We start from the raw sequence: 26,046 nt of genomic DNA on the forward strand, positions 1-26,046 counted from the left end.
AATCAAGTTTAATGGATTGGCTGTTACCTTTGCAATATAGTGCTGGGTGCTGCTTTGCCTCTAGTATACTAAAAATGTTAGCTTTCTCTTGAACTAGATAATAATTGTCTCAATGAGATATCACCTTGCTGTAGATATATATCAGTGATGGATTACCTTTATTTCTGATGGTCTGATGACCTTCGATTGAAGATCATTGAAGCACTGAGTCATGGCACCACTGTCAGTCCCACATTCCCGAAGTTAATTTTGTAAAGGTTTCTTCTCTTTCTGCCTTTTGGGCAAAAATAATTTGCCACTGATAATAATAATGTACAACCGTTTGGTCATCCACTGTTGGATGATGCCCTCCATACTATCTTTGTCATGCGGGTTGTCCTGATTAATGTACAAAACTGGTGTTTTAGGGTTTCCTGGCCAATACAGGTTGTCAAATGTTTACCTGGCCAGCAGTACAGGTTGTCAAGGTTTACCTGGCCAATACAAGTTGGCAAAGGTTTGCGATTCGAGTTAGAGGTCTGATCAGATATAACACTTCCTCAACAGGCAGTCGAAAGCATAGCATTATAATCACACGTACTTATTCTGAAGTAAGTACATTTATAAACGTGCATCTCTGTATACCCTAGATTTTCACGAGTGCAAAATGGGCACTGTGTAAAATGGAATGGCTTCTAAAACAGATGCACTGTATCGTGAAACTTAAATGTTTGTGCCATCCGCTACAAACTGTGAAATTCCAGTCAGTGATGATGTTGCCGATACGAACTTCTATACATTCTTGTTGTAGTGTATTTGTAGCAGGCAACGAGACCATTGTATATTTATTTGTTAGTGGCGAGCCCTTTACTAGTCTGGGTCCATAAGTCAATTCAATCCCATTTAACCTCACGCATAATTTGTTTTGTAATAGAGATTAGAGTCGCCAGAGTTTAGTAATTCTCAATTTTTTTAATGTATTTTGTGACGCAGCACGTAGACAAACACCCGTCCCCAAATCCTGAGCCTTGCACATAACAGCAGCTAGCGTTGGGAGGCCTACTTTTGTTTTCTGAATAATAATAATAATAATAATAGTCAATTTATTTAAAATAGCGCCTTTCACAAAACAACAATGTCCCAGAGCAATAAATCATTGGTCTACTTGAAAACACGGCGCCCGCAGGTGGAGAAACAGGCGTAACACCTGCCCACTCGTGTCTCCAGCGCCCAGGTTCTCCAAACACGATGGACAGGGAAGGTGCTGTAAACGTGTTGTTTCTTTTTTATGTGAACTTGAAAATAGAAAGACGCGCCTTGCGGATTACGGTAAAGGCACGGATGCGAAGGAGCAAAGTGTTCCCGCGTGCCTGTACGTACAAAACTAAACTATTTTAAAAATGTAACTTTACCAGGTCAGGCTCACCGAGCTATTAGTTGTTTTCAGAAGCGACCTGGCCACTAATGATAGCCCAACCAAGTGGCTTATCATGTAGACATTTATACCACTCAAATACTACAAACACTAATGATAGCCCAACCAAGTGGCTTATCATGTAGACATTTATAGCACTCAAATACTACAAACGCATGTTTCTAAATGTGGTGGAAAAACCGGAGCACCCAGAGGAAAAATCCCCACGACAACGGGGAGAACACGCAAACTCCAAATATCGAGTCGTCGGGGTCGGGATCGAACCCACGACCTCCCGCCACCGTGGCCTATGTATGCGTGTTGAACTTCTTTTGCACTGTACGTAGCCAACCGTGCTAATCGGGAGGTGTGAAAATGTCGGCACATTTTGCGAGGGCATTCCTTTGATGTTGTCCTCTCCTGCGGCAGGCGCTTGCTCCATCTACTTCCACTGGACGCTGAGCTACGTGGGGCAGCTGCTTGACGAGCTGTCTATCCTGTGGGTGCTCGCCACCGCCTACGTCCTCTGGTTCCCCAAGAGGCTCTTCCCCACAGTGCTCAACAGGAACAGGTGCGCCAACCGTGACGGGGAAGTCGCTAGAGGCTGCACACTTGGTCAAATGTCCGGGGAAGTTTGCACATTTCCCAGCTAGAGGTCGTGCACGATGTTCACCCGTTTCGTCACTGTCGCCTGTCACTTTGGAGTTTGCATTTATTGTTTTTTGTTTACACATTTTTTTAAATTGACATTCTAGAAACCCGAAGTAGATTTCAAAAAGAGGGGGGAACCCCTCACGTGTCACGAACTCGCCGCAACACACCCTCAAAATTAGGGATTGATCGGTGCGGGGGCGTTCGGGCTCGCTGCCCTACGGCGGTAGGGGAATGGAGTTGGTATTTAAGGAGACTAAATTATTATTATTATTATTATTGGGGTCGAGCCGTGGTAGTGGTTAGCGCGCTCCCTGATTCCGATCACCGTGTCGTGTGTTGCGTCTTGTTTGTGATCTCTTGTTTCCATCATTAACATGTAATACATATGAATCTTAAAGAGTTGAGTATGACACGCTGCACAATTTTGCGTGTGTATATTAAGTGCAAGAACTAATTCTAATCCATGAAGCTATGAATCATTGCAGGCCGAGCAAGCTCATGTCGGGATATTTGTAGGTAGCATATCACGTACTGTATAACCAACTACAGAATTCACTGCTTCCTTGTTTTCCAAGTCAGTCAGTTTATTTCAGGTAAGGCCTATTTAGCTGAAAGGTCTTTTAAATGGCGACCCAGGCAAAAATTGAAGTAGACCCCATCATAAGTCAACATATACAGTGCTTATTTTATTTTAATTGCCATACATCTCCGTTTGCCACACCCACAGTGGACAGGTCACCATGGCCGTGTTCAAGTCAGTTTTGGGCAGGGCCCATCGTCATTATCACCAGCCACGCTCTATCCACTGGTTGATGAAGGCTTCCCAAATCTGCTACCATCTCTCATGATCCTGCAATGTAACAAATCCACCCAACACCTGCTTCTGGTTTGACTTCACTGCTCAAATTCGTGGATCGGTATATGAACCTTATGGCGGGACTCGCATAAACTGCGTTGCGACGTCATTTTACGTCTGTTGAAGGCGAACGACACGGCAATCTATTCCTCTCGACGAGCTCTACACGATGCGCTAATCAAACTTTCAAAGTTTTGTTTCTGCTGCGCATTCCTCCTCGCTGCTGCGCTTGGACACGACAACAGAATGATCCGCGCCGGGTGGGTCGCGGCGTTGATGTGCGCGGTGGGACGGAGTCGCCAAAAAAACATTTGTTAATTACGATTTTGACTTCCGTTGATTCGGGACCCTGGGGTCCCGCCATAAGGTTCATATTCTCACTCAAGTCTAAGACATCAAAACAGATAATCACAAATCTAACATTTGAAACGGCAATTTCCCGAAGTGTGTGCATGTTCTTGCTGTAGTTATGCACTCCCGGAAGGCCGTGGGGCGAATGGGATGTGTAAAAAACAAAAGGACGTGAACGGACAGATATGTGAAGGCGGTGTATCGTCCCCTTATTTATTTAATTTCCCCTAAGGTTCACTCCTTAAGTATTTATTAAAGTAAATATGATCATGGCAGAAACAATGATTAACGCGATTTGAGCTTTCACACAGAAGGCAGCCTTGCTGGCTAGACCAGGATCAATATTTGAAAGTCAACAATGCTTTATAGGAATGTGAAATATCTTAAAACATGTGGCTCTCGTTGACTTTGCATTACGCATTAAAAAATCCTTAACAGTAAGAGTCTATAATCTTGCCTTTCCACATTATCTCATGACCAAAACCAAATAACTCAGTGCAGGTGAGGTCAGCAAGGTTGTTTTTGGGGACCACGGTGATATTATCTCCCTCCCCTGGTATGCAGGAGGTCGTGGGCTGGAACCCGACCCTGACGCCTGCTGTATATTTGGAGTTTGCGTGTTCTCCCCGTGGTCGCGTGGATTTTTCTCCGTGCCCTCCGGGTTTTTTCCCTTCACATATTTGAAACACGAGCTGAGAGTGATTAGACGACTTCGCTGAGCTATCATTTGTGGCCAGATCGCTTAATGAAAAAGAGCTAAGTAGCTCAGTGTGCCACAGCTGGTAAAATAAAAAATAGATTAGCTCACAGTTTAATTGATGTAACGTGTAAAGCCGAGCAAGTGAATTAGGTTACAGGAAGAATATGTTGAGCATGCAACTATATTTTGTTTCTTTCATTTTGATTTGGGAAATTCTCTCCCCCCTATTTATTCCAATTGTGCTGCGTGGCGTCGCGCCATGAAGTGAAGATGCCATTCGGAATGATCACAGAGAAGCAGTACGACCCCGTGTGTCGGAGAATGGCTGCCCAAGAGGTTTTCTTTCCCACGGAACTTGGAAGAATCCTTAGAGTTGCCTTCTTTATCCTGTACGCAGCCGGGTTTGCATTTTGCCCTTACTCTCCTCGATGACGTTGATAATTACATAACGATCAGATGGATATTTTTCATTCTCTGAGCTGGAATGTATATAAATATTATCCATAATAAGGTTTTGTTTGGGTTAGATTGCGTAAATATAAATGTGTCTAACCCAAAAATCCCTTTATTATGGATCATATTGGTAGCGAAAGAATACGTGTGAAACTGATCCGAATGGTACGTTTAAGAATACATTCGATTTGACAGTTTCTGCAGTCACTGCTGACTGGGCTGACACTGTGAACTGACAACTGACTTCACTAGGGAACCCAGTTTAATCGTGGGCGGCTTCACGCCTTCAAAAGCCATGATTTCTACGGTGCCAGCTCAGTGGCCTGATCTCCAAACCATGACCGGGCCATCGCCATGTAACTGTGTCTTGTTGCGTAATCTCCAGAGGTGGGACAAAGTCATTGTTATGCAAGTCCAAGTCGAGTCGCAAGTCATCAAATTCATGACTCGAGTCTGACTCGAGTCCAAGTCACATGACTCGAGTCCACATCTCATAGGTGGGACAAAGTCATTGTTATGCAAGTCCAAGTCGAGTCGCAAGTCATCAAATTCATGACTCGAGTCTGACTCGAGTCCAAGTCACATGACTCGAGTCCACACCTCTGGTAATCTCACACGCATGGGTCAGCACACATCAATCACACACAACTTGCCACGAGGGTTACTGGTTTCACTCCACAGCAAGGGTGCCCCAAGTGTTTGTCATGGTGCCAGATCTGTAATGTGGACTTGGCCTCGTACCATAGGAACATGGAGTTTCTGTCACTGGCTCAGGCCCACCAGCAGATATGTCGACCGCCACATTTCACGTGGGAGCAGCGAGGGGGGTCACGGTCATCGAGAACACTTTGTGGCCTTAAAAGCGAACAAATACATAATAGGTGACGTTTCAGGTAACGGCTCCTCTTCATTGGAAACGTGTGTACGGAGAAAAATAAGATATTATATAATTTCATTTCAAGTATTGTTGTGTGTTGAGTTTTTTCGTTGTTGATTGCGCTTGTGCACCACTGCCAATGCAGCGACCGAATAATTTAATCGCCAAATAATTAGTTTAACTTTTAATTTGTATCGGAAAACTAGTTTCAGGATTAAAAAATCATGCCCCCCAATAGTGCAAATTCACAAATAGCTACGTGAAAAGGTAAAGGTGCAGCCCTGCAATTGCTTGATAGCACTACTATGGTGGTAGTAGGAGTATTCTCACATAAACCCTAACTACACGCGACCCGCCACGCTGCTACCCATTGTTGAAACTGCCGTGCCAGGAGATCGAATCTGATCAATCAGCAATCCCATTGCACCATGGCAGCATCATTGTGACTTTCACCTGTTTCCAGCGTGATCGAGCTAAGTGTAGACCGTGAAAACAACAAGAGCCGCCATTCGCCACCAAGTGATGTCACCACGACGCCTGTGCCAGGCCAGGTGCACTCTGAGGCAGCATGAAGGGTCGAAGGCTGACAGGAGGTCACTGGACAGAACCGGGTGCCATGGGTTGACTGACTGAGATGGCTGACAGATGTACTACCAGCTGTGCCCCCTACTGTGCCCCCTACTGTGCCAACTTGCTGCCTGGCACTCCCGCTCGTTATTGTGAGAATTTACGCCTTTGCCCTCTGTTGTTGTTGGAGGGTGATTGCCTCCTCCATAGAGGCCGATGTTGACACCGCTGGTATCAGTCATCGACAAGTCCACTTTGCTCCACATACTTCTGTACCGCATCAGGCCATCTCTTTTCCAGCCCGTGTCATGCCGGCCAAACAGAAGCTGCTTGGGCATGCGGTAGCTGGGCATGCGGGCTACACGACCCAGCCAATGCAGCCTTGAATATGTCCAGATCGTTCAAGGATTTGTGAGCTCCTCACATAATCCAGCCTGCAGGTTAAACCCACGATGCATCGTAGGCAGGCCAGCCTTAATTTTTTTTAACCGGCACAGATGGTCCCTGGGAGGGGTACACGTTTCACCGTGATAACAAAGACAAAGATCCTCCATTTAGCAAGTGCTGTTAGCGAGCACCTATGAAGGCCGGCACAGCACACGAGGGGATGGGTGGCCAACACCACGCCCGGCCGCCTTTGTCTCCCTAGTGACGATGTTTACACATCGTACCAGGTACTCATTTGAGACTGAGTCCACCTAGGGGAGGCCCGGGACCGGTTCAGATAATCGTCACTGGGTTGTTGGGCCATGAGCGGGAATCGAACCCGTGTCGCCAGGTTCACAGCGCAGCGCGCTAACCGCTCCACCACCGCTCCTCACACACCGCGGATCATACAATGTGCCTTTCTACTGCAGACCACATGGGAAATGAATTTAAACATCACATTCGGTATTCTTCAAAATCGCCCCAAATTTGTGTTTAATAGGAAACTGCCAAAGTAATTTGAAGTGAATTTGCTGCAACGCTGTGTTGTGTTTGGGGCCGTCCATAAATGATGTCACGCACCTGGGGGGGGGGGGGGGGGTCAGACATTTGTGACGATGTGTGACGAGGGGGGGGGGGGTTGAGAAATGTGACGTCACATCAAAATGCGCAACTTTAAGTAAATATGGACAACACGTTCTACTTAATTAAATATACTTTTAAATAAATGTTTTCTCCCACAACATCAGAGTGCAGCGGCACATTAAATACGCACTACAATGACAATAGTTTAAAGCGATTTGAAGCATGTTTTTTTTTTTGGGGGGGGGGGGGGGCAGAGCTTTGTGACGTCATTCGAAGGGGGGGTCTGACTTTTTGTGATGCCGTGTGACGAGGGGGGGGGGTCAAAAATTGTCCAAAATCGCGTGACGTCATTGATGAACGGCCCCTAATGGCATCAGGCGTAAGAAATGCCTTCGTGACACAAACACACCCCAGTGCTACACGAAATGACCGGTATAACAGGTTTCTTTAATACCTTTCACTCGTGGGACAATCCTAGACTCAAACACCCAAATATTACCTTCATCAACATGCACTCACACTTTTAAAAAGTTTTTTTTTTACGATTGCAGCAGTTGCAAAATAAAGAGAACGTGACATGCACAGACACCAATTGCGACTCATGACTTGAGACGGTTCAACAACGATACAATTTTTATCTATAATTCACCGTACCATAACCGCATCTCAAAACGCAGCGCAGGCATGGGGTAAACTTGGATATATGTATAGAAAGAGTTGTAACGAGACAGCATTTTCAAATTACGTTTCAAAATAAGTTTGCTATATCCACAACACTAACTCGTAATTCAAGTTCATTTGCTGTTGCTGTGCTTTTGACCAAATCACCCAGACTGTACCAGCGCTTGTCAGATCTCAGAATCGGAGCAGGCTTGAGCCTGGATGTTGCTTGGATGGTGGGTGGTGACCACCACAAACAGGTTCTCGTATTGGGGGTTGTGCGGCCATATTCTCGGCAGCACAGGTGAAGCGAAGCAAACCCCACTCATCCCCGATGCGCGTGCCACCTTCGCCGACCCGAACTGAACAGCACGGTGACGTTCGGTCAAACGACAACAGCCTCACCTACGCTGGCCGTAGGGGCCGTCCATAAATGACGTCACGCGAATTTTGGACGATTTTTGCCCTCCCCCCCCCCTTCGTCACACGGCGTCACAAAAAGTCAGACCCCCCCTCAAATATGACGTCACAAAGCTCTGCCCCCCCCCCCCCCCAAAACAAATAAAACATGCTTCAAATCTCTTTAAACTATTGTCATTGTAGTGCGTATTTAATGCGCCGCTGCACTCTGATGTTGTAGGAGAAAACATTTATTAAAAAGTCTATTTAATTAAGTAGAACGTGTTGTCTATATTTATTTAAAGTTGCGCATTTTGATGTGACGTCACATTTCTCACCCCCCCCCCCCCTCGTCACACATCGTCACAAATGTCTGACCGCCCCCCCCCCAGGTGCGTGACGTCATTTATGGACGGCCCCATAACTTACTCGACGCTGGTCAGCGCAGCTTTGTGAACGGGGGTTATATCGCTCATTTCCGGAAATGTTTTTCACTTGTAAAATCCCTTGCTGTGGAACAACAACAACAACAACCACGCCTCATTGGCAACGGGTGTCCCGCGGTGTGATTTAAAGCTTTCGTGACTGCAGGGATTCATCTTCTTGGTTCTTTCGGTAAAGTCATCACGTAGAAGGGAAATAATAAAATAATACAAATTAAACATAATAAAATACAATTCTCACGACGTTTCGGCCACAACGCAAGCAGCCGTCCTCAGGTGAGAAACAGGTCTGTCGATAAGACAGCTGTCTTGGCCGAAACGTCGTGAGAATTATTTTATGGTTTTATTTTTATTATTTTATTATTTCCCTTCTACGTGACTTTACCGAACGAACCAAGAAGATGAATCCTGTATAGATGCTGCTGCTGCCCTCTGCTGCTCACAATGACACTCGCTTCGAGCTTGGCCACCCGTCGAACGAGGCAGAACATCGGGGATGTACTCCCTGCCCTAGTGACCCACGTCCGACAGGATCGGGCGCATTTCTGGCACTTTAGTGGTCCCAGCACTGCACATTAGCTACGTTTCTGGGTTGCCACGGTGGCTATGAGATGTTAACTACCTCGCCTGCTATACAGGAGGTCGTGGGTTCGATCCGTGTCTCTAACCCGTGGTCGCGTGGATTTTTCTTCGGGGCCTCCGGGTTTTTCCTCCACATTTATAAACGTGCGTTTAGAGTATTTTGGCTGCTCTACTTTTCCACGTGATAAGCCACTTCGTTGAGCTATCATTTGTGGCCAGGTCGCTTCTGAAAAAGATATATAGCTTAGTGTGCTACAAAGCAGATCGTATCGCAACGATGCGACCTGCTTTCGTCGATCATACATTCTCCTCTGGCTCTCCCCTCCCGCGTATACGAGGGTGCCTACATGTTTGACTTGTTCTTGATAATGCAGAGGTGGTGCTGAGCATTCAGCAATGGGGGAGCTAAGCCCCACTCCATCCCCCCCCCCCCACCAGAATTTACAAGGCTGAATTGTACGCAGTCGTTTAATTATTTAGAATCGCGTCATAATAAACCTCTCGCGTGCATCTTTGAGTTCGTATTATTCGCAACGCCCTCTTGCATGAGTTTTATCGGGCAGAGTTTCGTCATTCTGACTGGAAGGAACTGGGGGACCGATGGTATTGATGGTGACCTATGACATTTCACCCAGATCAGAAAATAACAACTGACCAACTTTTGTTCACCATGCTAATCCTAATGTTTTTTTTTTAATATCTCTTTTAAAAATGCATTGCTTTAAACGTTTGAGTCGAGGGGTAGACACATGCTGGTGTGCAATGAATGAGAATGCAGGAAACGTGCAGTGGACAGATGGAGTCTCTGGGCGGGGAGGAGCAGGGAACTTGACTCCCTCGGGCATGAATTCGAAGCAGAACCATTTGTTTGTTCAATCTGATTTTCGCAGCAAAACAAATTCCCCCCCCCAAATGTGTTTGTAAATGCTTACTATAATCGCCACGGTCGGTCGTAGGAAGCACATCATTCTGTAACGTGGACGCGCTCCATGGATGTATTAAACTATACCATTTCACAACAAGTTTCTAGTTGAATTACACAATAGTTGACTCGTCTCAATGTTTTGTCCAGACGACTAAACGAGCCGCACAGATGATATAACCGTACGAACACACGAGGAGACAAGACAAAAAAACAAAGATCCCCCGTGTAGCCTTAACAGACTGTTTGGCGCAAGTGCTGTTAGAGAGCACCTTTGAAGGCCGGCACGGCACACGAGAGGGTGGGTGGCAGAGGTCGCAAACGGGTTTTGATATCTTACCCGTACCCGGCCGCACCAGGGTCGCAAATGGGTACCCGTACCCGGCCGGGTACGGGTACCCGTTCCCTACCCGTACCCTACCCGAAATGAGTGACAAACGGTTACTCACCAGTGACTCACGGCCTACCTATACCCGTACCCGGCCACACCAGGGTCGCAAACGGCTACCCATACCCGGCCGGGTACGGGTACCCGTACCCGTATCCTACCCGAAATGAGTGACAAACGGTTACTCACCGGTGACTCACGGCCTACCCGTACCCGTACCCGTACCCGGCCGCACCAGGGTCGCAAACGGCTACCCGTACCTGGCCGGGTACGGGTAGCCGAGTATCGGGTAGGGTACGGGTATCGGGTACCCGGTTGCGACCTCTGGTGGGTGGCCAATGCCAAGTCGGGCTCAATCGTCGTGGCGCGTGTGACCTCTCGTGCAGGTTTCACTTCGGAGTGCTCGTGTTCGTTGGCGCCTTGGCCTGCTCCGTGCTCTCCTTCCTGCGGCCCACCATCAACGCCTACGCGCTCAACAGCATCGCCCTGCAGATCATCTACGTTATGGTCACAGAGATGAAGAGGTGCGCTCCCACCACCACCCACCCACCCACACCACACACACACCTACCCCCTCAGCCCAGCGAAAACTCCAGCACGATGCAGCACCGCGCCCCACGTTGTTTTGCGGCTGAAAAGCCGGCCCGATTTGACGGTTGATGACAGCCCCATTTGCTGAGTGCAGCGCCCTGGGAATGTTGCAAATTGGATATTCTGTTGATGGTAAGGATTCTGTGACGTTAATTTTTCAAAACATAAGCCATTGTGTTAGCAGGGGCCATTGTCTAAATTGCCGTGGCTTTGATGTTTCCAGATTTAATTTTTTTGCGTAAGAACTAAAGCCACTGCGGGAGGTTTGACAGCTCTCAAAGTATATTCCATTTATTAAAAAAAAATTCCAGAATACATTTAAATGTGACACTCAAATATTTTAATAATATGCATTGTTCAAGCAACAGCATTCCGTTATACAGTAGACTCGACAATCAACATTGCTAATCCAGAGATCCTCTTCAGCTGTAATGGTTGTAAATTAAATAATAAATTGTTATAATGCGAGAAGCTTAATAATGACAGATGAACTGATTATACTTTACATTTATACTTTAATAAAAATGGAAAATAAGAGTTTGCAGCATCAAATATGCCAATTGTGCTGTATTGGAATTAAAGGTGGTCCATTGCAAAAATGCATAAACGAAGTAAGTGTTCAAATAATGAATCATGTTATAATGACCAATTACTGATGCTGACAATGTTATGATCTGCAACAGATGCCATCCTAATTAAATCAAATTGACAGTTATTATTAAAACACAGTGTGTATCTGCTCATGGTCGATAATTAGTGATACAATATATGTTGTATAGAGGCCGCTTGTAAGAGCTAATTACTTTAAACAAGCTTTCCCCAAACTATATTTACTTATCAATTATGTTTCAATTGTGATGTAGGTGCCACTTCATGAAACGAAGACGTTTCCACTTGGAACTCGTGCAGATAGCAGTGCACACTACCCTGTGTCAGAGGACAGCCCTGTAATTTTATATCAGGGAACTCCTTCCAGATGAACTTCAATAGGATAATTTGTCCAAACCAGGGATACTACACCTTTGATATCCCTTGCACAGTGTGTTCACCTCTTCAAAATAATTTTTTTTTATTATCGGAGCCGGAATAAGCCAAATTAAGTTAAATCCAAATTCGATGATGATTTTTTGTGTGTGCAGTCATTGGATACCATTAGCTCACTGTACTCAAATCATCAGTTTAATCACGCGATTGTCTGAAAGCCAAATTCGAACCCGGGAGCTCAGCAGTGCCGGCTCGGTGTTCTGACCCTGTGGTCAATCCAAACTATGATGTAGTAAAACACATCTGTTACATCTGTAGTTAGCACTCATTTAAACCGGGAAAGGGTCAATGACGCTTAAAATAATCTTAAGCGCTTCCCCTATTTGAAGTTAGCATGGTGAGTTGTTCATCTCCTCTCTAAAACCCTGAGCCAGTGGTTTCAATGCCACCTTCGCATGGCATATAGGGGGTGAGCCAAACTATAGGACATCCGCTGTTGACTTCCCACAAAGTGTTATTCATTTTACCATCTCCAGAGGGATGATTAGCTTAGCCATCTGATTGTCATGTGCTGTGGTGTGCTGGGCTATTTATGCTGCTGCTATCGAAAACGTGGCCGTATATAAAACATTGAACAAAATGTATTGAGATAGCAATCAGCGACTGCCAAAAGCGAAAAACGTTTAACGTTTACCATTCTGGGAAGACTCACAGATTTCCCCGGACAGCTGCCTCAAAAAGAGGACTATCCTGGACGAAAATGAGGACAGGTCGCAATCCTACTCGAATGGAATGGGGTACAGTGAAATGACAGTTCAAGATTGGACAGAGTGGAGGGAGTTCGAGCTAAAGACATTGCCGTTGGGCACATGACACTAAAGCGGGTCAGCAGTGATGAGCAACAGCCATCTCCAGACGCCGTACTACGCGAGCTCTTTTAGTCAAGTGACCCTTTCGGCCATTGGCAGGTGTGCCAATCGCGATGTCCTGCGGCTGTCCTTGATGCTCGTCGTCCTTTGGAGCCTGGCCATCGCCTGCTGGATCAGCGACCGCTTCCAGTGCTCCTTCTGGCAGGGCCTGGGCTTCCCGTACCTGCACAGCATCTGGTGAGACGTCTACTATGTCTACGAGCACCCCGCCACGGCAGTATTCTCTCGTGCGACGATGACTGGTCGGGCCGATAGTCAAGAATAATGACGCACTGGTTATCTAAACTGAAAACTCAACTGATTTTGTTTTTCCAGTTAAGGGCCACTGAGCTACGTAGCTCTTTTTCAGAAGCGGCCTGGCCGTAAATGATAGCTCAACGGAGTGGCTTATCACGCAGAAATGTATAGCAGCCAAATACTTTAAGTGCATGTTTATAAAATGTGGAGGGAAAAACCGGAAGACCCAGAGAAAAATCCATGCGACCATGGGGAGAACATGTAAACTCCAAATATACAGGGTGTCAGGGTCGGGATCAAACTCCACGACCTCTTGTATACCTGGCGAGGGAGTTAACATCTCGCCACCGTGGCACCCATTCATGGGATGTAACGGGTCCGAGTGGACAGCCACTGCTGAGCAATGAAATAAGCTGCTCCGAAGTAACTGGATGGATTGTTGCATCACAGGATCGCAATCTTATCACGGGATCATGAGATAAAGATGATAAAGATACGTGCAATTGTCTGATAGTTTAAGAAAAAGTATAAAAATGCATTTATCGTTTGGGGCCGTCGATTGGTAATACATCGTATTTCAAATAAAAGCAGCCTGAAACTGCTCCTATTGATAATAGAGAAATGGGAATACAATCGAACTCCTCTTATCTGTAGGCTGAACAATACGGATCCTAATCTAGATCATACTATCTGCAATGCTCTCCATAAATGTTCTGCACACATCTGAAAAATATCACCACATTAACCGTGGATAATATGTAAAAACAAATCCTGGTCGATTTTTATCCATATCACGATGCTGGATGGGAGAAAAAATGCAGATATAATAATCGTCAATACGTTGGTAGAATGTGGGCATGGATAACAAGCGTTTCCGCAAATCCTAAATCCACCACGGTATAATATAATTTAAGGGTAATAGGGCCACAGATAAGAGGAGTTTGACTGTATCTGCTCTTCATGTTGCTGTCCAGCATACTCCGGGGATGCACGTGACCCCACGGCTGCCAGCTCACCCGGCTCACATCCCCTCTTTCTCTCTCACTCTCCCCCTCCTCCTCCTCGTCTCTACAGGCACGTGATGATCGCCATCTCCAGCACTTACTGCTGCGTGCTCTTCTCTTACTTTGAAGCTGTGACGGAGGTGCCGCACCTCAAGCCTCGCGTCTGCTACTGGCCCAAGCGCTCGTGGGAGTTTGGTGTCCCATACATCGCCCTGGAGGCTGGCCAGGCTAATGGGAAATCCTGCTAGCGGGGGCCGAGTCTGCCAGGACGTGGCCATATTGAGAGTAAGCGGAAACCACTGTGTAGGTTTTCCGCGGTTGGACTGTACGGCTCTTCCGCCGTGTGTCCGGGTTGTGCCGCCCGTTAGTTTCGACATGGTGTCCGACGTTTCGCTCCACGTCCTGAAGAAGCTCACAGCTCCTGAAGCGTCGAACATCGTGCCGAATAACACGAGACGCAACCGCATAACACGTCGGAGAACTATAATCAGAGGGAATTACTTTGTTTTGCAAACAATATCAGGGTACGTGGCAATGTATACGTATATACGAGGTTAATTGTATATACACCGTACGAGATACATTTTACACTATTTGTACACGCTTACGTGCAGTACATGCAACTCTTTGAATTAATCTAGGTCGCGTGTCATAGGCCATCATCAGCCTGACGGGTTACTGTGTAAATTGTCGGAGTGGTCCGCAATTATTTGCAGCATAACATTTTGATGGAATGTTTTCCATCGGCAGTAATGAAGGATTAAAAAGCCAACGTTTTGATGCATTAGACATTCTATGAAGTAATGCATGTGTTACATTCCTTCACCTCAACGCCTTCGCTGACTTTTGGCGCAACTATTAATTTCAAGTTGAATGTACACAAATTACAGTAAGTATAGTTATTGTGTAGTGTGTCCAACTGTAAGTTCATCCTCATCAACACTGTCGCGAAAGCAGCGCTTGTCAAATATTATGCATTTATAACACTGCAAATTGGAGTTCCTGGCATTTTTAAACATTCCTTGACTACATTTAAAATATTTATATTCCAAAATATTGTTTGGTAATGCTGGTGTGCCAAAATTAATATGCTGCTCGTGGTGCAGCTTCGTGAAGGTGTCTATCGACAGATTTTAAAAATTTGATTTTATCTGTCAATGTTTTTAAAGATTGTCCCGTGGTATTGCACTACCACGAACGTTCGATTAATCTAAAAACAAGACATGGAATTCACAAATGCAATATATTTTACTCTTGTTATTCGTGTATTTAGTGCCTCTTAAATTGGAATGAGTGATCATAACAACATGTGTTTATGTAGTCTTCATTGAGGAGAGTGCTTTTCATAACTTTATTTAAATGCTGTAATTAAATAGTTTGCTCAAGATTTTTAGACAATGGCAATTCCGATGGGAGAGATGAATATGATTGTAATGATGGCGACTAGATAAGCGCTCTTGACTTTGGGCAACATGGGGCTTTGAAATAATTGTTCGTGTGAGTTGTTCGTGTGAGTTGTTCGTGTGAGTTGTTCGTGGTAATTGTTGAGTTGTTGTGTTGGTTTTTGAACAATGCATTGGTTTGTTGTGTACAAACGTGTCCAATGTTTAATATGTTCACGTTTACGAGTGTGATTTTCGCAGTTGCATTCAATTTTTACATCCTATTATTTTACCTGTGCCGTGGTCAAACAGCTACAGAAGATCTGCATTCGAAACATTTGAAAGCCACGTTTACCACAGACCAATTAAAATACGGGATGTCACAGTTTTGTTTGGAATTAAATTTGGTTAAATTATTCTACGATCTATTGAATAAAAAAGTATATTTATAATGACGATGCATGCTATTTCTTAATATTTACACCGCTTTGAGTTGCTATGAAATGCAATGAAGGCACGATTCGCGCACGTAGATTACAGTTGTTGCCATATGGAGTGTCATTAATACTGTAATCATCATATCAATCACTTGTTTTCAATGGGTACACTTTCATTGTTCTAGCCTTTTATAATTTTAAGCATTTCTGTTTGTGTCTCGCCAACTCGGATAAATATTTTATCCCCGTACATTATTCATGGTCATCCGATGCCGACAATAGCGAATACGATCCAGTTGCCCGAACCGAATTCATGACCGAAATTCATTTTGTAAATAACGTTGCTTTAGCCCACACCGTTAAGCCACATTCCTCACATCATATTTTTATTATTATGATAATACTATGTAGGATTCACCTAGCAACTCATATGTTAAGATTGAACATGCAGAGTCGGAGTCAAATGCAAAACGGATGTAATTGATAAGATCGACTCACGTGCTGGACACCCAACAATGAGAACGTGGCTTGACACCATCAAATATAATTGATTAGAGATTGGGCGGGGAGTAGAGGGGGGGGCAGACACCCCCGGAGGTGGAGAAGGGGCTGCAGCTAGCGATAGGTCAGAGTTGAAAGATGACCACTGCGACGCTTAGGGGGCAAGGCATGGGCAGGGCTGTGAGATGGATTGTGGCATCGCTGGCCCTTGTGGGATTGCAACGGCATGAGGGGGGGGGGCATTCTTTCCTACGGGGTGTATATGCAGCAGCAGTTGCGTGCAAATGCGATAACCAGAACACAGAAACAGCTGCCAATCGCCTTGCCTTCCTGTTCTGGCGAATATTCTGCCACCAAATATTCTGCAGAGAAGGTGCAAACGGCGAACGAGTTAACATGTTTCGATTTAAAGCTTTCGTGACTGCAGGGATTCATCTTCTTGGTTCTTTCGGTAAAGTCACGTAGAATGGAAATAATAAAATAATACAAATAAAACATAAACAGGACCCTGCGGGGTGGGCTGGTAGGAATAATACTAATACCGGTACAGGGATATCGACCGCACACACACGCGCACACACACGCACATACGCGCACACACGCACATACACGTACACACGCACACACACACGCACACACACCGCACACACGCACACACGTGCACGCACGCACACGCACACGTAATGAAGTTGTGTTGCTACGCTTCCAGTTCGCCGTGAATAACGATCCGAAGCCCAATAGCGCCCATTCATCACGCCGCTCGAGTGGGCCGGACACGCACACACGCACGCACACACACGCACACAGTCACACATATACACACACACGCACGCACACACAGACACGCACACACACGCGCATACACACGCACACACACGCACGCACGCAAACACACACGCACACACACGCGCATACACACGCACACACACACGCACACACATACACACGCGCACACACATACACACGCGCACGCACGCGCACACACGCGCACACACACGCGCATACACACGCACACACACACGCACACACATACACACGCGCACACACATACACGCACGCACGCACGCGCACACACGCGCACACACACGCGCATACACACGCACACACACATACACACACGCACGCACGCGCACACACGCGCACACACACACACGCACCTCTCACCTGCAAGGCAGCGGTCGCCGCTTCTCCTCCCACATCTCTCGTCGCGGCAGCTGTAACGATGGTGCAAGTTTGTTTTTATCATCAATTCCTCCTCCACCCCTCCCCGCCACTGTTCACCAACCAGAATAAATGAGTTCGCCCAGAGTCAGTCGATCAAAAAGTTTCGCCGTGAGGCGCCGGAAGCGACGGCCATCTTGTTTAATTCACAGATCGCAGGGGGAGCGGGCGGCCATCTTGTCGGACAGGGTCATGCCAAGTGTTTGCAGTAGGGGGCGATGTTGATACACGGACGGACGGACGATATAATCTATTGGTGGTCTGGTCCACTTCGTTCCTACCAGTATAAAATACAATTCTCACGATGTTTCGGCCACTCTGTCAGACAGACGCTGTCTTCCCGACAGACCTGTTCTTCACCTGAGGGCGGCTGCTTGCGTTGTGGCCGAAACGTTGTGAGAATTATTTTATTATGTTTTATTTTTATTATTTTATTATTTCCATTCTACGTGACTTTACCGAAAGAACCAAGAAGATGAGTTAACATGTCTTCTTGCTCGCGACAACCGGGATAGCCATGAAACAACACCTCAGCAATGTCCCCCCGCCACTGACGACTCGTGCCCATCTCCCTTCTGAGTTGGCGCTGCTGCCACTGTCACCGTTACGGAGTCTGCCCAGATCCAGAAGAACGCTGGCGGACAACGTTGAACAAGCGCAGTCATCCAGAAATCAACACCTCATTCGAGACCCACACCGGTGTAACCATCAACAGCTTCAGAACAGCGACAGGCCGATGCGCGCATCTCCCGTAAGTGTAAACATTGAAGACAGGCCACAGGGCGCGAGTGACCATGCGACCCAAACTATAGACCATCTAGTAAGCCACTGACGTTTGTTTGCTCCTCCAACGAATTACGTTGAACATTTCCCCAGCGTATGTAGTCGACCGCGCTAGTCGGAGGTGCGATGGAGGAGGAATAGCAAAACTGCACAAACTCTCCCTCCTGCAACCCTCTCGTGGCTAGCAGATCTCGTCATTGGCATTCATCTCCGGAACAAATTCGCCATCATACGCAAGAACAGAACACGCGATGGCTAATAGTGACGATGACTTTTCGATTTAAAGCTTTCGTGACTGCAGGGATTCATCTTCTTGGTTCTTTCGGTAAAGTCACGTAGAAGGGAAGTAATAAAATAATACAAAAAAAACAAAATAAAATAATTCTCACGACGTTTCGGCCACAACGCAAGCAGCCGTCCTCAGGTGAAGACCAGGTCTTTCGGGGAGACAGCGTCATTCATTCAGACGCCGTCTCCCCGACAGACCTGGTCTTCACCTGAGGACGGCTGCTTGCGTTGTGGCCGAAACGTCGTGAGAATTATTTTATTATGTTTTATTTTATTATTTTATTACTTCCCTTCTACGTGACTTTACCGAAAGAACCAAGAAGAAAATAAAGTGACGATGACGTTGTAACACTGTCAAACCTCGCAGCTCCCAAGTCTTATGCGTTGCGGACGCTCTCATGGCAACAGCGTCAAACCCGATGTATTGTGTGGGCAACTTGCCAAACAGAACTCATTAGACGGGCAATGTATCCCTTACCACCATCGCAAGCAGTGGCAGCTTGCCAGCCATGGTAGCAAAAACCCTCTTACCTTCCAACTGGCAGCGGTTCAATCGGATCTCACACTGGATATCACGGCCAGAGCAGTGTGCCATATAATATATTGTACTTATGTATACTTACATACAGTACTGTATCTCACTAGCTTATATATATTGTGGGGAGCGGTGGCGCAGTGTGTACGTATGTTGAACTTATTTCGCACCGTACATAGGCCAGCCGTGCTAGTTGGTGGTGTGTTAGCGTGCTGCGCTGAGAACCCGGCAACACGAGTTCAGTTCCTACTCATGGCCAGCACCAGCGACAAATACAATGACTAAAGGCCACCGACGCGCAGGTGAGCTTTGCCTTATTTCTCATTTGTGATTTAATGCATCAGCCACCTGTAGCAATGGCTTTACAATCTGTAGCAATGACTCGAGTCTCATCCAGATGCGGAAGAACGCTGACGAACGGAGTGGAACAAAGCGGACGTCCACAATAAACATGCCCCCGGTCATTCAAGACCCAAACATCGCACAACGTGGCTTTGGCCATTCCTCGAAGACGTTGGAAGAACCAGGAAGAAGCCGATGCCAAACATCTCCTTCACGAATGGAACATTAAACGACAAGCCAGAGCGCAACTGCGGCCATGCAGCCCGAACAATTGATGATCGAGTAAGCAACTGGAGTCTGCTCTCCTTGAGTGGAGGAGGAATATGAAGACAACACAAACCCTCTCCTTGAAGCCCTCTCGTGGCTCGCAAGACCTCCAGATTGGCTTTGAGTTCCTGAACATTTCGCCTTCATACGCAAGAATGGAATACCGTATAAATGCAATGTTTGTTCATTTAAATATCCTCACAGCCTGGACCGATGTGTGACGAGGAGGGGTTTGAGAAATGTGACGTCACATCAAAATGCGCAACTTTAAATAAATGTTAATTAAATAGAATTGGTAGAACACAAATTTTGATTAATTTTCATGATTAACTATTTGATAATTTAAATTTACTAAGGTCACCTTTTTTATTCCATGAAGGAGCATTTTGCTTCTCCATGGGAGAATGTAGAAGCATAAATTTAGTAAATTTTGTAATGATTCTTATTAAACATTTTGATTCTAATGATTCTATCAGGGCTTTTCATTCTGTGAAATGAATATGTGATTGTTATAATTGTACTCTCCATTTTGCTTCGTTCTACCACAAAGTTTAAAGTATTGTTTTTATAGTTATAATTACTTTTAATATTTTATAATTATAAGAGAATTTCAATGTAATATTCTGAACATCTGCAGTTTTAGTTAAACGTTGAATATTTTCAAGTACATTTTATGCTAAATTTCAGCTTTCCAACGCCTCATTTTAAATAAATGTTTTCTCCTACAAGACCAGAGTGCAGCGCCACATTAAATACGCACTACAATGACAATAGTTTAAAGCGATTTGAAGCATGTTTAATTTTCAAAATGGAAATATGGTTTTGGGGGGGGAGCTTTGTGACGTCATATTTGAGGGTGGTCTGACTTTTTGTGACGCCGTGTGACGAGGGGGGGAGGTCAGAAATCGGCCAAAATCGCGTGACGTCATTTATGGACGGCCCCTTACTTGATCGGCACGATCCGATGAGGCGCACGCAATGCACGTTGGCACAATGCACCCCCCGGCAGCTGACCGTCTCATCAATTCATTAGGCCGCATCAATCCTGTTTTGCCCAACGGAAGCAAATCCTTCCGGTGGCTGAGAGACGTTGACCAGCTTTGTGCGGCCAGAGCTTCGGGACTGGATGTCTCCCAGTCTGGGCGAGAATAGAGCGGGCGAATATTGGCTTCGTGCCGCGCAAGTGACACATATTCACCCACACATTCACAAGTGGATTTGTGATATTTCTACATTGGCCTACAATAAAAAACAAACTCAAGGGGCCGTCCATAAATGACGTCACGCACCTAGGGGGGGTGGGGGGTCAGACATTTGTGACGATGTGTGACGAGGGGGGGGGGGGGGTGAGAAATGTGACGTCACATCAAAATGCGCAACTTTAAATAAATATAGACAACACGTTCTACTTAATTAAATAGTCTTTTTAATAAATGTTTTCTCCTACAAAATCAGAGTGCAGCGCCACATTAAATACGCACTACAATAACAATAGTTCAAGCGATTTGAAGCATGTTTTATTTTGGGGGGGTGGGGGGCAGAGCTTTGTGACGTCATATTTAAGGGGGGGGGGGTCTGACTTTTTGTGACGCCGTGTGACGAAGGGGGGGAGGGGGGGTCAGAAATCGTCCAAAATCGCGTGACGTCATTTATGGACGGCCCCCAGTCTTACGACACGTGTACCGCCTCGCTCATCCTACAGCTGCGCAACATGACTGCCCCCGCACGAGCGAGGAGGCTGCCTTGGAATCTCTTTCTGACGTTGAACGCTGTGACCGCTAGAGGGCAGTGGACAGCCGTAGCGGCGAATGATTCTGACACTCGAATTAAACGGAACGGTTTTGTGTTTTTTTTTCCGAATCGAGTGACTTTGCTTTAGAATTTGATCAGCAAAACATTTGACTGAATGGGGCATGTGTAGTTTCGCCAATATTTTAATTTATTTTACTTTTATTAATTTTAATTTTTTACCTACGTGACTTTACCGAAAAAACCTAACAATACGAATCCTTGCAGTCACGAAAGCTTCAAATCTAGAATATTTAAAATTGCCACATCACCGCATCGGATTTGTTTAACGATTGACGCTGTTCATTGGTGTCCGGTCTCAAACGACAACCACAGCCACCGTTGGTTGACATCAGAATGAGACTCCTGAACGAGACTCGGGCAATCCGACGAGCTGTGAAGAAGCTCTCTGAATCATAGCTATGGCGAGTTGTAAGTGACCCGCGGAACGGTGACTTCATATGACTTGAAGACAAATGCACGTAATGTTTTTAATAGAGGACAGCCTTGGGGGCCGTCCATAAACGACGTCACGCGATTTTGGACGATTTTTGACCCCCCCCCCCTCGTCACACGGCGTCACAAAAAGTCAGACCCCCCCCTCATATATGACGTCACAAAGCTCTGCCCCCCTCCCTCCCCAAAACCATATTTCCATTTTTAAAATAAAACATGCTTTAAATCGCTTGAAACTATTGTCATTGTAGTGCGTATTTAATGTGGCGCTGCACTCTGATGTTGTAGGAGTGTTGTTATATCAAGTAGTGTTGTTATAACAGTTATATATTTATTTATAGTTGCGCATTTTTATGTGACGTCACATTTCTCAAACTCACCCCTTCTCGTCACACATCGTCACAAATGTCTGACCCCCCCCCGCCCTAGGTGCATGACGTCATTTATGGACGGCCCCTTGACGTGGCGTTGTTGGTAGATGTGGAAAGTCGACGCACGTGACAATTGCATTCTCAGTGCAGAACGACAACAGTCGAATCTGCGTTATTCCTCGGGTCTTTCGTTAAAGTCACGGGGATGGGTTCAAAGAAAACAACAAAAAAAACGACGACGTTTCGATCGCGACACAAGCGGTCGTCATCAGGGCCGCTTGTGTTGCGATCGAAAGGTCGTCGTTTTTTTGTTATTTTCTTTGAACCTATGTACGTGACTTTACCGTAAGACCCTAACAATATGAATTCCTGCAGTCACGAAAGCTTTAAGTCAAGAGTTGAATCTGCATCAATGCCGCCGATTTGTACGTACGAGATTGCATTAACGAGTATATTCATTTTTATATTATCTGTTTTTTCGGTAAAGTCACGTAGAAGGGAAACAATAAAATAATAAAAATATTTTTAAAAATTATCACGACGTTTCGACTGCAACACAAGCAATCATCTTCTTGGATATTTCGGTAAAGTCACGTAGAAGGGAATATTATTTTATTACTTCCCTTCTACGTGACTTTACCGAAAGAACCAAGAAGACGAATCCCTGCAGTCACGAAAGCTTTAAATCGAAATTTAACAAGCAATCATCATCAGGTGTGAAAAACACAGCAAGAAAAGCTTTAAATCAAGAGTATATTCATTCTTGTCAGTCCCGTTGGTGTACAAGAGCAGTCTCCCAACTATTATTCACTCCGTCTCTCTATTTATTTGTTGTGAAGACGGGGCATTGCCCGAAACGTCGCCTATCATATGTTCATCCATTTAATGCCACGGTGTTATTGACGAATGTTGTAAGTTTGTTTTGTATGTGTGTCAGTGTGTGTATATCGAGAATTCCTGCATTCACGAAAGTCTGGGGAGCGATAGTGTAGTGGTTAGCGCTACGCTGCGCTATGAACCCGGCGACACGGGTTCGATTCCCGCTCACGGCCAACACCAGTGACGATTATCTGAACCGGTCCCGGGCCTCCCCTAGGTCGACTCAGCCTCAAATGAGTACCTGGTGCGGTGTGTAAACATTGCCACTGGGGAGACAAAGGCGGTCGGGCGTGGTGCTGGCCACCCACCCCCTCGTGTACCGTTCCGGCCTTCATAGGTGCTCGCTAACAGCACTTGCCCCTACAGCCTGTTAAGGCTATACGGGGGATCTTTGTCTTTGTATATCGAGATCATGTGCGCCACAGCGTCCTCTCGTGGTAGAATGATGAACTGCACATTCAACACGCGTTTAATCACCACAAACACACAAGCACGTGCATTTTGCGTCGTAACCTTGTCGCTGTTTGCGAGATTGCAACTGCTACAGACACGGCCAATTATGGCACATAGCCACAATGACCGCCAGAAAAAAATACATTAAAACGCAATTAGAATTGGATAATGTTTGACGGCTTGTGAAATTTTCGCCTTAGATTGCACAGAGTTAAATAACTTTAACCAATACCTATTTAATGCTCTTGAGCATCACAATTGTTTGATAATTCAACAAATTAACACTTCTTAATGGACTGCTTTGTTGTCTTGACATGAGAATGTTCGAGAATGTTCCAGTCTAGGAAGAGGGGGCAATGCTTTTTCTAATTTATTTGTTTTTCTTATTTGTGTTAATTACATAGAAGTGTTTGTAATATATTAAACTTTCATATTCATGTGCGTAATACACATCCTGTGATCGGTGAAAAGAAAAAGCGGGGAAAATTTGGGGTTACACTCATAATAGTCATCTACTGGACATATGTGAAAAAGAGCTTTATAGTTCATCGGATTCATCCAGGATAAATACATCTTCTGATTCTGAAATAGATATTCTGATTCTGATTTCCATTATCAGCCATCCAAACGTCGTGATATTTGTATTATTTTTATTTTTTATTTATAAAAAGAATGCAAATAAAATGAATATTTTTTAAAACAAATATCACGACGTTTCGATATCGCAACACCAGCGGTTATTATTTTTTCTATCTACGTGACTTTACCGAATGAAACCATAGAATACAGTGAATACAATTATTATTATTATTATCTAAAAATGCATTTACATTTTGCACTCATCTCCTTGAAGAGAATATTCTCCGTGGTTTTAAGCAAATTGTCTGGCAGGGAAATTACCTTGTTTTTTTTTTTGCTCAACTGCTTCTTTGTCCAACAAAAATGTAAAATGTGATTGTAAAAAAAAACATTTGCATCATGCAACAACAGTGCATCACTGTTATATAATAAAGTGATGAAGCACTCTAACTGTCTGCCTTTATGCGTAATGTCTAGGAGTTTAACTTGGTACGATTGTAATCTCGAAAATATCTAATTGTTTATCTTCATCAGAGGTCAATCTTGATTTAAAATGCCTCTGAAATCCAGGCCATGTATCTATTGTAATGCTTTTAGGTTTGGGCTTTTCATATGAACCATTACACACGCTAAAATTTTCGAAACAATATGGTAAACAAACCAGAAGCATGACAAACAACATCAGTTGTTGAATTTACAATCAACAGATTTTGTGTGTATGTATATATATGTTAAACTTCTTTTGCATCGTACATAGCCGACCGCTCTAATTGGAGGTGCGGGGAAAGGACAACAAACTAAACGCAAAATGCAGTTCTACAAAAATGAGTTCTCAATGTAGATGTAAAAGTGCATAGCTCCAGTGGCTTCCTAATATCGGACAGAAGAGCGTTCCAGACGGCCGCAGTAGTGCATCTGAAAGCGCGCGATGCGATGACCATCTTTGATCAATAGCCAGCCAAATGCCGCTGCTGCTGTGGCTGTGAGGATGAGCGGAGGTTCGCGTGATGGTTTATGCGCCTTGACGAGACACACCAGATTGAGGCGAGGGGAGGGGGAGAACGAGGGGGTAGTGGGAACGAGGTAAAAAATTGCATCCTGGCCGTTCACCCTCCCAGGACACTGCCATGGCAAAGTGATTAGCACTCTGGGCTTGCAATCCAGAGGTCGCCCATCAGATTAAATCTCGCGGCGGGCGGAGTGGCATTTGAAGCAATGGGCACGTTTTTTAAAAATGTATTTTGTTTACATCCCTGGCCTCATTGAAGAACCGATTCTGACGTTACTTCAATCGACTTCTCTTCAATGCTGGATGCCACCGTGGTGTGACGGTTGGCGAACTGAACTTGCGTACCCAGAGGCCGCCGGTTTGACCTCGTGACGCTGCGGTTGAAAGAAGTGGCAGGTCTCCCAGGGCCTCTGCCCACCCAGCAGTGCTCGTGGGTTCACCACACTTCGTCACATCGTGCAGGCCGCATGTGGTGGGGGTGTGAAGTGTGGGTTACTCCCGCCCTCCTCTTCCAAGATGTGTAGCCGGCGTGAAAGAGGAGGCCAAATACTGTACCCTCTGTCTAGGGATCCCTCTAGTGGAGGGGCCTGCGACTGGAAGTAAGCATGAGCAAAGCCGTTAGAGAGCCATTACCTCCTTTCCCACTTCCAATTGACATTGATTCACAGTGTTGTACATAGCTTTAGGCTCCTGTACTAAACAAGACACAATGACATTCAAGTAAATTCCTGCTTTGATATGAAACAATTCCACA

General features: G+C 45.4%; 1 protein-coding gene across 2 annotated transcripts in view; it reads left to right on the top strand.

Annotated features, from left to right (window-relative positions):
* The window catches only part of ACER1 (alkaline ceramidase 1), a 33,843-nt gene extending 18,005 nt beyond the window's left edge, over positions 1-15,838 (top strand). For both annotated transcript variants that reach the window (XM_078622010.1, XM_078622004.1), the window contains exons 4-7: positions 1,823-1,964; positions 10,643-10,780; positions 12,800-12,937; positions 14,072-15,838. In XM_078622010.1, coding sequence (XP_078478136.1) covers positions 1,823-1,964; positions 10,643-10,780; positions 12,800-12,937; positions 14,072-14,249 — 596 coding nt within the window. In that variant the 3' untranslated portion in view covers positions 14,250-15,838. The remainder of the gene's footprint in view (positions 1-1,822; positions 1,965-10,642; positions 10,781-12,799; positions 12,938-14,071) is intronic.
* The last annotated feature ends 10,208 nt before the right edge of the window (positions 15,839-26,046 follow it).

This window comes from Lampetra planeri, chromosome 3, assembly GCF_965212315.1.
Source record: "Lampetra planeri chromosome 3, kcLamPlan1.2.h2, whole genome shotgun sequence".
In the NCBI taxonomy this organism is placed as follows: Eukaryota; Metazoa; Chordata; class Hyperoartia; order Petromyzontiformes; family Petromyzontidae; genus Lampetra; species Lampetra planeri.